Source organism: Dendrobates tinctorius, unplaced genomic scaffold (assembly GCF_039654945.1).
Source record: "Dendrobates tinctorius isolate UK_male_01 unplaced genomic scaffold, ASM3965494v1 ptg000028l, whole genome shotgun sequence".
In the NCBI taxonomy this organism is placed as follows: Eukaryota; Metazoa; Chordata; class Amphibia; order Anura; family Dendrobatidae; genus Dendrobates; species Dendrobates tinctorius.
Window position 1 is genome coordinate 70,143,413 of NW_027361696.1, and position 17,991 is coordinate 70,161,403.

The 17,991-nt window shown below is 44.3% G+C and overlaps 1 protein-coding gene across 7 annotated transcripts in view; it reads right to left on the reverse strand.

Moving 5' to 3' along the window:
- The window catches only part of PPFIA3 (PTPRF interacting protein alpha 3), a 136,385-nt gene that overhangs the window by 103,227 nt on the left and 15,167 nt on the right, over positions 1–17,991 (reverse strand). For all 7 annotated transcript variants that reach the window (XM_073570947.1, XM_073570952.1, XM_073570951.1 and 4 more), the window contains exon 2: positions 12,681–13,225. In XM_073570947.1, the coding sequence (XP_073427048.1) occupies positions 12,681–12,914 (234 nt within the window). In that variant the 5' untranslated portion in view covers positions 12,915–13,225. The remainder of the gene's footprint in view (positions 1–12,680; positions 13,226–17,991) is intronic.

The following is a 17,991-nucleotide window of genomic DNA, read 5'->3' on the forward strand; positions in this document are numbered from 1 at the left end:
AGGGTGACAAGCGGCTTCCGGTAACCCGGCGGGGTTACGAAGGGGACAAGCGGCTTCCGGTGGATCGGCGGGTCCACGAAGACGGCGCAGCAGGAGCTGCAGTGATACCAGCCGCTGGGTGTGTGAACAGCAGCCGGTGGTGTCGGTGATCGGTGACAGCAGGAGTTGTGGTGGTGCCAACAGACTTGTGTGGTATCGTAAAAAAAAAAAAAAAAAAGACATAAACTGTACTGTGTGAACTGTGGCATAAGAAGTTCTGCAGAACGGACATGGGGAAATCCCGCAAGGGGGCGGTGACTCAAATTGGGGTGGTAACCCAAAAGGGGGCAGTAACCCAAATCGGGGTGGTAACCCAAAAAGGGGTGGAGTCCCAAATTGGCACGGTAACCCAAAAAGGGGTGGAGTCCCGGGAGGGGGCGGCAACCCAAAGTGGGGTGGTGGTCCAGAAAAGGGCCAAGTTTGAAGAAATGTCAGCCCTTGATGACTCAGTGGGTATGTCTGGAGTACCGCAGTGTGTGTGTATGACTTGGTCAGAATGTGGGATATCCTTTCCGGATAGTGACGATGGGCCGCAGGTGTGTACCGTGATGCTGCATCGGGAAGGAGTCCCTGGTAGGCTGGACTCAAAGAGTCAGGTGACTCTGACAGGAACTCCACTCGTTTTAGCTCTGACCGAGAAAAACGTCAGAGTTCGCTGCCTCCACGGGGTCATTGTGAATTATAAAGTGGACAGAGTCCTGATTGAGATGACAAAGGGGGAGTGCCAAGGTGGTAGTATGCCACCAAACTTAGTGCATACCTTTGAGAGGCGCCGGGACTTTGTCATATTTAAAGATGTGGGGCAGGACGATAGAGACGTTTCTACGGTAGCGCTAGCAGACACTGAAACGCTGACGCCTCCTAATGTGGACAGGCCAGACGTATGGGCGACCGGAGAAAGAATTGCGTCAGACGAACTTACTGACCTGACGTCACCTGAAGTGTTCCACAGTGTGAATGAGAATGGTGTGGTAAACAAAAAGAGCGGAGCTGACACACGGATAGAGAGTGTCTTGGGGGTTCACCGTACGGTGTGGTGTGACTGTGACGTGTTATTGCCAGTTGCCACCACTAGGACAGAATCTAATGCTGTGCTGACTGAAACTCATGACAGGACTGGTGGTAACCTGATCGAGAGGATAGCGGGAATAGAAACACAGTCAGAGGGTAACCGGGGGGTTCACTCGACTGATAAGACTGACTCAGTGGTACCCTTTGACGATATAATTAAAGAATTAGTGGTGCGACATGTGCTGGCCAAAAGAGAACAAGATCAGGAGATACAACTAATAAAAGAGACAGTGGAAGAACATGTCAAACAAGAGAGAATCTTGAGACAATTGGCCGAGCACAAGGTGGAGGGGCTCGAGAAAGAAATCTTGGAGCTCAGAAGTCACCTGTCCACCTGGCAAAGTGTGAACAAGAGCCTTAAGGAAGAGATTGAGGAACTCAGAGGAGTAGTAGAAGGTCTTCTGCAGGAGAAGAGCTTGGACAGAGATGTGCAACGGCTGGGTCCGAGTGATAACAAGACAGAACTGCCGGTACCTATCTTGGCAAAGGCTCACAAGGAGATAAAATTTCCTGAAGTTGGTGAGCAAAGAGCCGAAGACAGTCACTCGGTCGGGTCAACTGTAGTGAGGGAAGTGTCCGTGGTAAAGCCAGAGTCTTCTGTCCAGGAAGAGAGCAAGACCACGACCTTCAAATCTGTGATCGAAGTACCCGAAGACATGCAAGAAGCCTGTGCGGAGGAAGGTATACATGAGGCTTTCAAAGAGGCGGTCAAAGCGTGTGAGGTGCACTGGGCACCTGAGACTCGGCAGTTGGTGATAGTATCAGCCAGGGGAGATACATCAAACCGAGTAGCTGTCCTGAAAGAGATGCATTTGCAGTGTCTACATGTCAAACAATTGGTTAGGCAGAGTAATATGAAGGCTGCTCGATGCCTAGAGATAGCAAGAGAGGCTATGGATCGGTTGGGTTTGAGGAAAGATGTGGTTCCGGTACCCAAAACTCTGATTAGGAGAATCATTGGAAGGTCCGGGAAGGTAATGCAAGACCTTGTGAATATCTCCGGTGTGGTGTGGGTGAGGATCCCTCCTGATGATGACCAGGTATCTAGGGAATTGGATAGGATTTCCATCATGGTGGTTGGCTCCGTGGAAAGCCTGAGAGAATTTCGGATGCTCGTGGAGTATCGAGTGGGGTACCTGCAAGAAATTGAGCAGTTGAGGTTGGACCGTCGGCGAATTAATAAAGAAATACAGAATACCAGGTGGCGGCCGCCTCCAACCCAAGATGTAAGGCCCCGAACGGTTCCTCCAAGAAGTGACAGGGCAGATGGCAGAAGAGTGTCAGCAAGGGGTAGTTCGACTGGCAGGATGACGTTGAAAGACCATAGTTCCTGTGAGATGCTGACTGAGTCAGACCAGACAGCAGGCTCTACTAAGACTTATAACCGCACCAACCGAAAGAGACGGTCAGTGAGAGAAAGATCAGGTGACGAAGCGTACTGCAGACAGGTGGAGACTAGAGAGTGTCTGATGACGCAGACAAACCGTGACTTGGGGGTCAAAGACAATGACCAGTATTATGACCGCTGGGAGCGGGGGAGGCCTAACGTAGAGATGAGGCCGTATGACAAATGGAGACGGTTCTCTCGACCTGGTGGGCAAGGTGTAGTGAGTGCCCAGTCTCGAGAGCCGGGGGTTATGCTGTGTGTTCAACCCCACAGGTTTGAACATAGGGGGGAGGTATGTGGTGCAGTGACCGCTGTGTCCGCTAGGGGGCGCTGTGTGGGTGTCCCAGGACAGCTGTATAAACATTTCCATTGCCCTGATAGGTGTAGGATACTAAAAGATCATAATGATCAGCAGAGGTACTGCTGACTAGTATGTTCTGTTACAATGTGTCAGGGAAGCCTGTGTGTGGTTGTCTGCAATAGGACCTTGGGTGAGGTCATAGCCATGTGATCACCTGTGGGTGTGGTTATGGACCACATAAGGTACCTGAGGTCTGGTCACATGTGGGTGAATGCTGGGACCTGATTGGTCCAGTTTGGAAGGTCCCGTGAGGAGAAGGATCTCCTCACTAACAGCACGTGTGGACGCTGTGACTAATGGCGATGTGTGCCTGACCGTTCCCAGGGAGAGGGAATGAACATTAGCAGTGTAAAGCAGCATGCAAGGTAACCCGGAGACGGGACTGATACTGAGAGACTGTATAGCCTGCTGGCTAGATGAAGCACAGTCTGTGTGACTAGGAGGATTATAGGGGAGCAGAGCTCCAGTGTGAAGATACCCTGCTGTCTGCTATAAGACTGTTGCATGTTACTGCTGGAGGTTTATGAAGGATGAATAAACCTCATGGACTATGATTTGTTGGAAAATCCTGTGCCGGATGTGTTTTTTATCGCTGCAAGCGAGTGTCCCCCAACCCTGAATGACAGCGCTACCTCACAAAATATATATATATGTATATATATATATATATATATATATATATATACACACATACACACACACTGTATATATATTTGTTTGTTTTTTTTTTATGTAAAAATTACAAAAAGGAAAATGTGTCAATGCAAAAGTTTGGCCACCCTTGCACGTGTGTGTGCAGATAACTTTGACCAAGGTTTCAAACCTTAGTTAACCTGCATGGGTTCTTCTAAGCAGCTGCCTAGTACTCTGAAAATGAAAATGGTGGATGCCCACAAAACAGGAGAAGGCTATAAGAAGATAGCAAAGCGTTTTCAAGTTGCCCTTTCCTCAATTCGAAATGTAATTAAGAAGTAGCAGTTACCAGGAGCAATGGAGGACAAGATAAGTTCTGGAAGACCAAGCAACATATCAGTGAGAACTGTTCGTAGGATTGATAGAGAGGCAAATCAAAATCCCCGCTTGACTGCAACATACCTTCAGAAAGATTGTTCTACTGTTCAGAGACACCTGCACAAATATGGTCTTCAAGGAAGAGTCATGAGAAGAAAACCTTTCTTGCGTCCTCACTAGTGTTGAGCTTTCCGATACCGCAAGTATCGGGTATCGGCCGATATTTGCCGTATCGGAATTCCGATACCGAGTACCGATACTTTTTTCGTATCGGACACCGGAATCGGAAGTCCAAAATGCAATGAGCCACTTTTGTGGCTCTGATTGGCTGCCGAAATGACGTCATCATGATGCGCTGTCTGTGCGCATCATGATGCGCCGTCAGTTCGGGCCTTCGGGGGGGCTGTGCCGACTGTCCGGGGGTCTGTACCGGCCTGCCGGTGGTCTGTGCAGGCTCCGGGGGTCTGTGCCGGCCTGCCGGTGGTCTGTGCAGGCTCCGGGGGTCTGTACCGGCCTGCCGGGGGGCTGTGCCGGCCTGCCGTGGTCTGTGCAGGCTCCGGTGGTCTGTGCCGGCCTGCCGGGGGGCTGTGCCGGCCTGCCGATGGTATGTGCAGGCTCCAGTGGTCTGTGCAGGCATCGTCCGATGGGACTACAAGTCCCATCGGGCGATGCCTGCTACCATGACAGTGATTGACACATTAGCCAATGACGGGACAGTAGTAGTCCCATCATCTGGCTAATGTGTTGAATGTAAAAAAAAAAAAAAGAAAAAAATTTACATGCTACATACATACAACATGCATACTACATATACACTACATGCAACATGCATGCTACATACATACTACATATATACTACATGTAACATACATACTACATATATGCTACATACTACATACATGCTACATACATACTACATACATAATACATATATACTACATGCATGCAACATACATACAACATATATACTACATGCATGCAACATGCATACTACATATATACTATATATACTACATGTAACATATATACTACATGCTACATACATGCAACATACACACTACATGCTACATACATGCAACATACATGCTACATACATACACACTACATACATGCAACATACATACTACATACATGCAACATACACACTACATGCTACATACATACTTCATGCTACATACATGCTACATACATGCAACATACATACTACATACATGCAACATACATACTACATACATGCTACATACATACCACATGCATGCAACATGCATACTACATATATACTGCATATATACTACATGCATGCAACATACATATATACTACATACAATACATACATATAGACATACAGTACATATAACATAGAGTACATACTCACCGTCACTTGTCACTTTGATCCCCGAAGCCATTGTCACATGAGGGATAAATATCAAAATAAAAAAACACCAATATACTTACCCCGATCCGCAGAAGTCCACGAGGGTCCCACGTCCATCTTGCGTGGAGAACAGCAGCATCAGCTGATGCTACCGTTCTCTACCAGCTCCAGGAATACAATGACGGAAGGTAGGTATCCTTCCGCACTGTATTCCTCCACCACTTTAAAAAAAAAAAAAAAGTGGTGGAGGAATACAGTGCGGAAGGATACCTACCTTCCGTCATTGTATTCCTGGAGCTGGTAGAGAATGGTAGCATCAGCTGATGCTGCTGTTCTCCACGCAAGATGGACGTGGGACCCTCGTGGACTTCTGCGGATCGGGGTAAGTATATTGGTGTTTTTTTATTTTGATATTTATCCCTCAGGTGACAATGGCTTCGGGGATCAAAGTGACAAGTGACGGTAAGTATGTACTCTGTTATATGTACTGTATGTCTATATGTATGTATTGTATGTAGTATATATGTATGTTGCATGCATGTAGTATATATGTAGTATGCATGTGGTATGTATGTAGCATGTATGTAGCATGCATGTATGTAGTATGTATGTTGCATGTATGTTGCATGTATGTAGCGTGCATGTAGCATGTAGTGTGTATGTTGCATGTATGTAGCATGTAGTATGTATGTTACATGTAGTATATATGTAGTATGCATGTTGCATGCATGTAGTATGTATGTAGTATGTATGTAGTATGTAGCATGTATGTAGTATGTATGTTACATGTAGTATATATGTAGTATGCATGTTGTATGTATGTAGCATGTAAATTTATTTTTTTTTTTACATTCAACACATTAGCCGGATGATGGGACTACTACTGTCCCATCATTAGCTAATGTGTCAATCACTGTCATGGTAGCAGGCATCACCCGATGGGACTTGTAGTCCCATCGGACGATGCCTGCACAGACCCCCGGAGCCTGCACAGCCCCCCGGCAGGCCAGCACAGACCACCGGAGCCTGCACAGCCCCCCGGCAGGCCGGCACAGCCCCCCGAAAGGCCCGTACAGACCCCAGAGAGGCTGTACAAGGCAAAAATAGGGTTTTTCTTATTCCGATACCGGAAGTCCCATAGACTTGAATGGGACTTCCGGTATCGGAATCGGCGATACCCGATATTTTTTTTAGATCGGCCGATACCATCCGATACGATACTTTTAAGTATCGGACGGTATCGCTCAACACTAGTCCTCACCATAAAATTCAGTACCAGAAGTATGCAAAAGAACATCTAAGCAAGCCTGATGTATTTTGGAAACAAGACCTGTGGACTGATGAGGTTAAAATAGAACTCTTTGGCCACAATAATCAAAAGGTATGTGTGGAGAAACAAGGACACAGAGCTTTTTTGTGAAGCTACAATTTACATTTCGGTAAGTCCCATAGAATGAATGTCAGCGGCAGGGGGAATGAGGGACCTGAGGACACGTTCTTTAGGCTAGGTGCACACGCTGCGGAATGGGGTGCGGATTTGGCCGCGCGGATTTTGCAAAATCCGCAGGTGAAAAGACCTGCGGTTTATCCTGCGGTTTGGCCCTGCAGTTTCACCATCTCCACAATTGTGGAGATGGGAAACCGCTGCGGATTCCGCAGAAAGAATTGACTTGTCAATTCTTTCTGCGGTTTCAAAACCGCAGGAAAACCGCGCAGAAAAATCTGCACCGTCTGCACTGCGTTTTTTTATTCCCATAGGGAATAATGGTACTGTACACCGCAGCAAAAACTGCTGCGGACCCACAGCGGCTAAATCCGCTGCGGAACCGCAGCAGAATCCGCAGTGTGTGCACACACCCTCAAGCAAGTGGCTCCCATGGCGTGCCAGGAGGTTGAATAAAGAACATTTTGATTAAAGAAACCTTTGCTGTAGTGGAGGATGGTTCTCCCCAAGCCTGGATGCTCCATAGGCGGAACCCCTGCTGGGTAACGAGGATTATTAGGACATCGGTAGTAATGAGTCACAGCGCTGCTGTCCGATATACCGGTGATCATTTACTGGAGCCATAGTATTCCAGAACGCCCTATAGATTCATAATTAATGGCTTACTTTACAGATCTAGTAAAATGTTCATCTTACATGGAATGTGTCATCAGTACATGACCTATTGTATAAATCAGGTTTTTGTTTTAAATGTTTTTTCTTTAATTGTTGTCAATTTTTTTTTTCATATACCATAATCAAATAAAAATCTTGGGAATGTCACAATAATTATACAGCACATTTGCATTAGTAGCCATAGAGCAACTCAGACCCTATATTTTGTATTGAGACATCTAATGAGCGTGTGCAAAGGTCATTGTGAAGGGAGGAGAAGCAGTTCTCCTGAAATTAAATTCGGTTCTCCTGAAATGACAGTTACAATTTAAATCTATGTTAAAAAATAAATAAAAAGTTAGTGTAATTGTCATTTCAGGAGAACTTGCAGCAGAATTTCTGTGTCTTCCTTTAGTTCCTCATTCCTGCATAGGAACTGACAGTTGGTGCTTTTAAAATTCTATGTAGGAAGGGGGATCTAGTGGCAGACACGGATATTCTGCTGTAAATTCTCCTGAAATGAAAGTTACACACGTGGTCAAAACTGTTGGTACCCGTCGATTAATTACAAAAAATCCCACAATGGTCACAGAAATAACTTGAATCTGACAAAAGTAATAATAAATCAAAAATCTATGAAAATGAACAAATGAAAGTCAGACATTGCTTTTCAACCATGATTCCACAGAACTTAAAAAAAAATAAAACTCATGAAATAGGCCTGGACAGAAATGTTGGTACCTTTAACTTAATATTTTGGTGCACAACCTTTTGAGGCAATCAAACGATTCCTGTAACTGTCAATGAGACTTCTGCACCTCTCGACAGGTATTTTGGGTCACTCCTCATGAGCAAACGCTCCAGTTGTGTCGTGTTTGAAGATTGCCTTTTACAGACTGCATGTTCCAGCTTTCCAAAGATGCTCAGTAGGATTTAGGTCAGGGCTCATAGAAGGCCACTTCAGAATAGTCCAATGTTTTCCTCTTAGCCATTCTTGGGTATTTTTTAGCTGTGTGTTTGGGGTCATTATCCTGCTGCAAGACCCATGACCTGTGACTGAGACCAAGCTTTCTGACACTGGGCAGCACATTTCTCTCTAGAATTCCTTGATAGTCTTGCAATTTCATTGTACCCTGCACAGATTCTAGACACCCTGTGCCAGATGCAGCAAAGCAGCCACAGAAGATAACAGAGCCTCAGCCATGTTTCACAGTAGGGACAGTGTTCTTTTCTTGATATGCTTCATTTTTCCATCTGTGAACATAGAGCTGATGTGCCTTGCCTTGCCTTGGCTTGTCAACATGTAGTTTGGCAAATTCCAGTCTGGCTTTTTTATGATTTTTTTTCAACAATGGTGTCCTCCTTGGTCATCTCCCATGAAGTCCACTTTGGCTCATACAGCGACAGATGGCGCGATCTGACACTGATGTTCCTTGAGCTTGAAGTTCCCCTTTAATCTGTTTAGAAGTTTTTCAGGGCTCTTTTGTTACCATTCGTATTATCCGTCTCTTTGATTTGTCATCAATTTTCCTCCTGCGGCCACGTCCAGGGAGGATGACTACAGTCCCATTGAGCTTAAATTTCTGAATAATATATGCAACTGTAGTCACAGGAACATCAAGCTGCTTGGAGATGGTCTTATAATTTTTACCTGTTACGTTTGTCTATAATTTTCTTTCTACTCTCCTGAGACAACTCTTTCCTTCGCTTCCTTTGGTCCATGTTGAGTGTGATGCACATCATGTCACCAAACAGCACAGTGAGTATCTGTAGCCCTCTATACAGGCCCACTCACTGATTCCAAGATTGTAGACACCTGTGATGCTAATTAGTGGAAACACCGCGATTTATTCCTTTTGTCACATTATTTTCAGGGGTACCAGCATTTCTGTCCAGGCCTATTTCATGAGTTTTTTTTTTTTGTTGTTTTTTTTAAATTCTGTGGAAGCATGGTTGAAAAGCAATGTCTGGCTTTCATTTGTTCATTTTCATAGATTTTTGATTCATTATTACTTTTGCCAGATTCAAGTTAATTCTGTGACTATTGTGGGTTTTTCTGTCATTAAACGAGGGTACCAACAATTTTGACCACGCGTGTACACTAACTTTGTATTTATTTTTTTACATAGATTTAAACTGTAACTGTCAATTCAGGAGAACTGAAGGATGTCTGTGTCTCTAGATCCTCCCTCATCACTCCATAGAATAGTATATGCACCAACTGTCATTTCCTATCTCAATATTGTGAGTTCTGGCTTCACCAAATACAGATTTCATCCTGAATTATGAGTGAAATAAGCAGATTTCTTTGATAAGATATATTACAAAGTTGTTTATTTTCATCTGTACTATTGACATATGAAATAAAAATTAAGACGACGGTTACTCTTTATGGGTGGGTCTACCTCACTTTTTAGGTAAAAAACAAAAGCCATAACGTACATCACAAAAGTTCATAGATGTTTAGGCCCGAGTTGGGAGGGAGATAACCCAATACAAGAATAAAAGTGGCAGGTTGTTAGCTAAACTTCCCGCATATTTTTGCACACGGGGAATGACGTAGGGACGAATGGCTGTGAAGGAAATTAAAATACTGTACTAAGGAACTGCTATAAAAGCTGTAAAAAGAAAAAAAAAACATCGGCTTTTTTCACGCTCAGCGCTTCATTCACCATTTAAATAACTGGATCCAGGATAAGGCAATTCAATCTCCCTGGCCGGCACGCCAAACTGTAAGCAGAGTCATTACCATTCCGAGCACACAAGACTGCTAACCTAATCTTCCCACGTACTCCATATTCAGGTCTAGGGAGGACACAATGGAGACTGTGCCTACAGCACTATTTTTAGTCCACCGTGTACCCGGGCTCCAGTCCTGGATATCAGACTGATCCGACTGGTGGAAACACGTTCTTTACATTGATTATTACTCTATTATGGAGAAAAACGTGACACTCAGGTCTCTCTGCAGGCTGCTGATACTAAATATTGCCACTTAAAGGGAACCACAGTATAAGCCGTCACTGGTCTCAAGGAACGGCAGAACAATATTACACAGCTGCAATAATTTATACCGGCATGCAATAAGGAGATGAAAATCATGGTCAGGGTCCACTGAAGGCCCAAACATATTATATGGGTCTGCTAAAGATCTCCAGATAAGGAGATCCATGCTAAAAAATTGGAAAATTATATACTGTAATAATAAAAAAGCACAATGTAGTGTCTTAAAAAATACCGCTATACTTCTCCTTGAATAATAGTGCCATATGGAGCACATGCTGTAAATCACCTAGAAGAAAGAAGAAGGCTCCCCAGGGGATTTTGCTTCTACCATTTTTCCTATATTTCTTCCCTGGTGTTTGTATGCCCCCCAACTCTAGTCCGAGATAGAGAGGAAGAAAATCCATGTTGTCAATTATATCCACTTTTTATTCATTTCTTGCTCGTTTTTCCCATTTGTATCACTGTGGTATAAGCTTAATTTTGATCCATCATCTCTAATGTTGGAAACACGAATTAAGGGGTCTGTAAACCTCTAACTGGAAGAAAAATATCCTCTTTCTTCCCTTTCATCCAAATTCCTGAATTCCTCATTCATCCTAAAAAACTGCTAAAATCCCATCTTGGTCAAGTTAGGAAAGTCTACCAGGTCACTGAGGAATCCGATTACAGCTGCATAATAAATTCTATGGAGAGAAGATAGGGAGCAGTGGATGAGGCTAAATAATTATTAGTATTAATTATTATTTATATTAGTTATTTATCTGGGGATTTATTCGGACGGAATATAGGCTGAACTGGATGGACAAATGTCTTTTTTCGCCATTGCTAACTACGTTACTATGTAATTTACAATTCACAGCTGCACAGCTAAGTATTGCTGTATAGTGTCCTTAATGTGGCTTCTGACCAGAGTCAAGAGAGCAGGAATCCCTAATGTGTCCATGTGCTGTGTATGGGAGCCATAAAAGCAGCTAGTCTCCACTAACTAGCTCAGAGACAACAGAAAATTAGAAAAATTAATGCAGCAGCCAGACTTATCCTGTCCAACAGCTACACTGATGTTTCGACCCTGTGCCAGTCATTGCACTGGTTGTCCATCCAAACTAGAATACAATTTAAACATCTCATTCTGCCCTATAAATATTTCCACAGTGTTGCACCGTCCTACAAAGTGTTCCTTTCTGTTAATTATCTAAAAAAACAGATTTTTTTAGAGCATCCAAAAAACTTCTCTCAAGCTGTCTCAGTCTTCTGGATTGCATTACCCCAGACAATCCGGTTAATTCCTAAGAGCCACGTTTTACTTATGGTCTAAAAAAAAAACATTTTTTTCAGGCATTTAGTATGAAGAATGGCTGGAACGTTATATGAAGCAAACATTTCCACATTTGGTGTCACCTGATTGTAAGCTCCTAAGATCCTCCTGAAGCCTCTTCTTTGAATTGTTGAATGGTGTTTTACAATGTAATAGGAATTGGGATTTAATAATCTGTTAGAAGTCTGAGAAGCCAGAACTTGCTCAGATTTTCTTTTAAAGTCTACCAAAAATCAGTCCTTGCCGTACTTCTAGCATCCCAGAAAATCAGGATGAACAGTGCTGTAGGTCTTTATTACAAAAAGCTCCATCGAAAATGGAAAATAATAAAAGGTGTAAGCCCTTCATAAATGGAAAGAAGCAGTCGGCAAGGATCTAGGACTAATAAAAGTCCCTTTACTACAGACGCTACAGTATCACATTTCTATGAAAAAACATTCTACATCCAAAATCACTGATGAGGATCAATACATAAACTGCACTCTCATCGGCCAGGCAATCTGCCACTCGCTATCTTCTCTCTATCCATCACTTTACATAGCACACTTGTCACATAAATATGTAATGAGAGTAAAATACCTCTGCTCTTGTGAATCCATGCTTAATCTCTCTCCAATACATCTTATATATACATTTATTACAGCGCATTCTATGTCAGCATCCGCCAAACCCCATCTCATTCAACTCAACATAAAGCCTCACAGCATTCCCTTGCTTTCTTAGATGATTTACTGTATGACCTCATCTATCTTGAAATTTGATGTGGTCATAAATCAGCGTAGAAGAAAGTTGAGAAGACAGACAAGTGTTACTCTGATCGGTTAATTCTGCAGCCAGTTATGTACGGTGATACATAGAGGCTGTAGAAACTAAATAATTTCAAAAATTAGCAGTTTATTTTCTTACTCAAGCACAAATGTCTCAACTTCAGGTGATAAAATAAAAAAAAACAAAATCTAATAAAAAATTATTTTAGGACTCAAAGAAGGACCCGATCCAATCTTTTTGAGTTCTCACCTGTGGAAGGGCGATGTTCAGCTGCCGTTGAAGAGATTCCTTCTCATGTCCCAGTTCTCGGAGCCGTAGCTGGGCGGTGGCCAGGCTCTCCTGAGTCTCCCGCAGAGTCTCCAGCAACCTCTCCCTCTCATTTAACATGTTGACCATAAGCTGCTCAAAGTTTGCATCATCGGAGCTGTAGGTCGAACCCCGACGGTTGTCCTCGTTGATGGTGGGCATCACTTCGCACATCATCCTGGCGGCAGCTTTAGGTTACTCAATATATAGACCAGAAAAAAAAAAAAGAAGGCACCAGGAGGTGGCTATATATCCAAGCAGGAAGAGGGGTAAAGACGCGGCACAAGAAAGGTTCCACTTGTCTAGAAATCAAAATTGGGACCCAAAGTGTATGAGGAACACGCGTAGTGTCCCGGCTTGAAGCATCTTTAATCACAAAAAAAGAAGAGGATTTCTGATTAAGTCACTACTTGGAGATATATGGACTGAGTCAAAAAGTCAGGACTGTCTTCATAGTAGTCACCGATCATTAAAGATGGACACACCACCTAGAATAAAAAGACACAGATCTTAGAAACACAAAGCTCAAGAAGGCTCCCGGCTCCCAATAAAGAGTGTTATTTTCATGCATGGGGAAAGGTGTATGCAAATTAGCACTCCTCCAGAAGGAATAAAGCTATCATGATTGGCTGACATGAGCTAGCATTCTTCTTCCTGTAAGAGAGCTAATTTGCATACTTAAAAAATATGTACAAAAGTAACTGAAGCATACAATAAAAAATATATTTGGAGAGAAAAAATAATATTGTATATTAATGTATATATATGTACTTAGAATAGTATTATAGTATGGTATAAATCGTGGTCTCCTTTTTGGCTCAGCCCAGAGCTGACTTTCAGCGGAGTACCAAGATGGTGGCGACAGGGGCTGCTAGTGCCGATCGCTGCTCTTACGTGGTATTATAGCCGGTATCTGATTTGTAAGGAGTAGGCACAACTCCAGAGGCCACGCAGCGCAACCGTGATGTACATGTACCGTGGGATGTGCAAATGGGTTAATTGAGTTGCACTTTGCAGCTCCGTTCCATTAGTTTACATCTGGCCAACCCCGAAGCAAATATAGTAGCTGATCAGTGGTGTTGATGGGAGTCTGACCCCCTCTGATCTCATACTGATGACTTATGGGTCATCGATATTTGTTAAAATTTGCAAATAGTTGGAAGGCAGCCAAGTTTTTCTTGTCTGGGAAAACCGTGACTTTTGAGGCTCTTCTCATTTTGCTGCTCGTATTTCATCACCGGAGTGATATTGAAGCCTGGGAATTGCTGCAATTAGAACCCCACCCTGATCCGAGCGGCAGGCAGACGGGAGGGCTCCACCTTGCCTCACCCCAAGTTTCTCTCTGCATACACGTGATGATGTGAGACTTTTCACAACACTCCCTTAGTGTTTTATAGTAAAAACAAAAAACATTTGAATTTTGTATTGGCAGTAAAAGCAGATAAACAGGATGAGCGCCACACATTGTGCACCATCCTAATTATCTACCAATTAATACAACGTCTGATAATATAAACTTTTGCCCCATGTATCGTAAAATGACATCATCACAGAGAATTATCTAACTAAAATGGAACATCGCTATCCAATGATGACATCACGTACTGTATATATTGAAATATTTAGGCTGTGTACCCATATAAGCTTTTTTTCGCGTTTTTTAAGCGTTTTTACCGGCAAAAACGCTTAAAAAAAAGCTTACAAGAAGCATCCCATTTATTTTAATTAATTCCGCACTTTTTGTGCATATTGATGGGTTCTTTCCCACGAAAAAAACGCATCGCGGTAAAAAACGCAGCATGCTCATTAATTTTGTGGAAAAATCTGCATTTCTAACTATATTCTATGAGACTGGGGATGCTCCGGAAATAAACGCATAAAAAACGCGCAGGAAAACGCGCGTTTCCTAGGAAGGAGTCCGGTTTTTAGTCAGGAATTTTCTGCATACGTGGATACATAGCCTTAAAGGTCTCGCTATCCTGATTGCTGGGGGTTGGAAAAGCCAGACGTACTTATACAAGTCGTGGAGTCAATAGAAATGTGCCAACTCTAGTGTTGTTTTTTTTTTTTTTTAACTATTAGTAAAGGTGTGACTGCAGATTTGTGAATCCTTACAGTGTGCAGTGTGTGTGCTGTCAGAATTCTCCGGTGTAAGGAGCTGCAGTGCGATTCACATACATGAGGTCATGTGCCAACTAGACGTGCATGGCCTCACTCAATACAAGTGAATTTAGCATTGGCACACACTTCTAGTCAAAATGTGCCCAAAACTGTGCAAATCGCATACTTGCGATCACATGCCACTCCCGCTACTGGCACTGGAGAATCCTAACAGCACATATGAGGCTTTACAAGTCTGAAGTCATATAAAGTGACTGCAGAATTGACACCCAAGCGTAGACAACCCATTTGTAACGCCAGAATCCCTGCACACTGCTTTTCCCTCCCTGCAGTGGGACGCCGATATACTCACCACTGTGACCACCCAGCCGCGTCTTCTGTTCCAGGTCTCACCGTGCGGCATGTTTCCTAGGGCCTGCGCACGCTGCGCAAGTCTCCTGGCAGAGCACTTAGCAAGCGCACCTGATATGTCCCCAGTCAACAGATGGGAGGGACTTAGTACTTAAGGCACCTTCACCTGTTGGAAGGCACCTGAGCAAATTATGAGCAAAGTAGTGTCTTTAGTATTTCTCAACCTACAATTCCATTGTCAGGTTCTTATTACTGCACGCATCATGTGTTCCAGTACCTGCCTAGTCTGAACGAGTCTCTAAACCAGCTACCTATCCTGTCAATACAGGTATCAGATCTATCTGAACTAGCATCAGCATCCGAACTCCGAGTTAACTCCTGTGTTCCTGATCCCTGGGGGTCAGCTGCTGCGGCTCCGGGGTCTGTCCTGGAGTGGTACCTGGCGACCACCAGTGGCTCAAGACTAACTACACCCTCTGGGGCTCTATTGAAGAACCATGTGGTTGCTTAGTCACACCGCTCCAGGCTCCCCCCCCGGTCTGTGGCATGGTGGGTCCACATCCAACAGCATGACACTTTTTAATATTGGTTAAAGGGAACCAGTCATTACATTTATGCTGCCCTGTGAGGGACGAGGGAGACTCCATTATGGATTTATTAATTCAGGCCCAATATATTATCCAGAGATCTCCTTCTGCCCCGGAATTGTGGCCCCACCCCAACCTTGGGATAAGTACACAAAATCCCAAAACAACAGGACTTTGCCATATGGCCAGCAAATTAGAGGCCACGTGTTCATTAAGGCGAGGAGGAGCAGAGCTGAGACCCCCTGCTGTGTTTTGTGCAAGGCGGCCAACATCAATCAGCTATCAAGGAAAAGTGTAGACACTTGCGCACCGACAAATAGAGATGAATTATGAGAGTACCATGAAAGCGTAGATACTTGGGCACTGACACCTAGAGATGAATTATGAAAGTACCACGTATCTCAGGGTTAAGTCTAATATACCACCAGAACCCTGGGAGCCCTCCGCACACACTCGTGTCTCATTTTTCTCTAGCTGTCCCGGATACTAAGCTATCAATACTGGCTCTCCAGAAACACTTAGCCTACCCAAGTTTGGACTCTCCATATCGGTTCAGCCCCAATGAACCCATTGAGATGTCAGTCGTCCCATTTGGACCTCCCACTAGGGAATTATGACCCATCCTAGATATTGGGAATTATTTCAGCAAGGAGGTCAAGGGAGGAGATTTCAGTCCAACCCAGAAGGGCGGTGGAAAATAAGTGAGGGGGCAAGCTAGGGGTTAAAAGCTAGCTACACACCTTTAGCCAGTGACATTGTTGTGACACAGAAGGCATGTCACGTCATGCGTGGAGACAGACCAGAAACTAAGAAAGTACCTATGGATACGAGAGCTTCCCTTCATCCACAAGTTATAAGGAACAGTTACGTGACACATACAGCTAACTACAATCCCATACCTGTACTCTACCTTATACTCCTGGCTATAATATCTGTATATTACTCTGAACATACACTGCTCAAAAAAATAAAAAATAAAAGGAACACTTAAACAACTGAATATAACTCCAAGTAAATCAAACTTCTGTGAAATAAAACTGTCCACTTAGGAAGTAACACTGATTGACAATCAATTTCACATGCTGTTGTGCAAATGGAATAGACAACAGATGGAAAATAATTGGCAATTATCAAGACACACTCAATAAAGGAGTGGTTCTGCAGGTGGGGACCACAGACCACATCTCAGTACCAATGCTTTCTGGCTGATGTTTTGGTCATTTTTGAATGTTGGTTGTGCTTTCACACTCGTAGTAGCATGAGACGGACTCAATGTGAGCTGTGGCATGAAGGTTTGCTGTGTCTGTCAGCGTAATGTCCAGAGGCTGGAGGCGCTAACAGGAGACAGGCCAGTACACCAGAAGACGTGGAGGGGACCGTAGGAGGGCAACAATCCAGCAGCAGGACCGCTACCTCAGCCTTTGTGCAAGGAGGAACAGGAAGAGCACTGCCAGAGCCCTGCAAAATTACCTCCAGCAGGCCACAAATGTGCATGTGTCTGCACAAACGGTTAGAAACCGACTCCATGAGGATGGTCTGAGTGCCCGACGTCCACAGATGGGGGTTGTGCTCACAGCCCAACACCATGCAGGATGCTTGGCATTTGCCACAGAACACCAGGATTGGCAAATTCGCCACTGGCACCCTGTGCTCTTCACAGATGAAAGCAGATTCACACTGAGTACATGTGACAAATGTGACAGAGTCTGGAGACGCCGTGGAGAGTTATCTGCTGCCTGCAACATCCTTCAGCACGACCAGTTTGGCAGTGGGTCAGTAATGGTGTGGGGTGGCATTTCTATGGAGGGCCGCACAGCCCTCCATGTGCTCGCCAGAGGTAGCCTGACTGCCATTAGGTACTGAGATGAGACCCTCAAACCCCTTGTGAGACCATATGCTGGTTCGGTTGGCCCTGGGTTCCTCCTAATGCAGGATGATGCCAAACCTCATGTGGCTGGAGTGTGTCAGCAGTTCCTGCAAGATGAAGGCATTGAAGCTATGGACTGGCCCGCCCGTTCCCCAGACCTGAATGGGATTGAGCACATCTGGGACACCATGGCTCTATCCACCAACATCACGTTGCATCACAGACTGTCCAGGAGTTGGCGGATGCTTATCTCCAGGTCTGGGAGGAGATCCCACAGGGGACCATCCGCCGCCTCATCAGGAGCGTGCCCAGGCATTGTAGGGAGGTC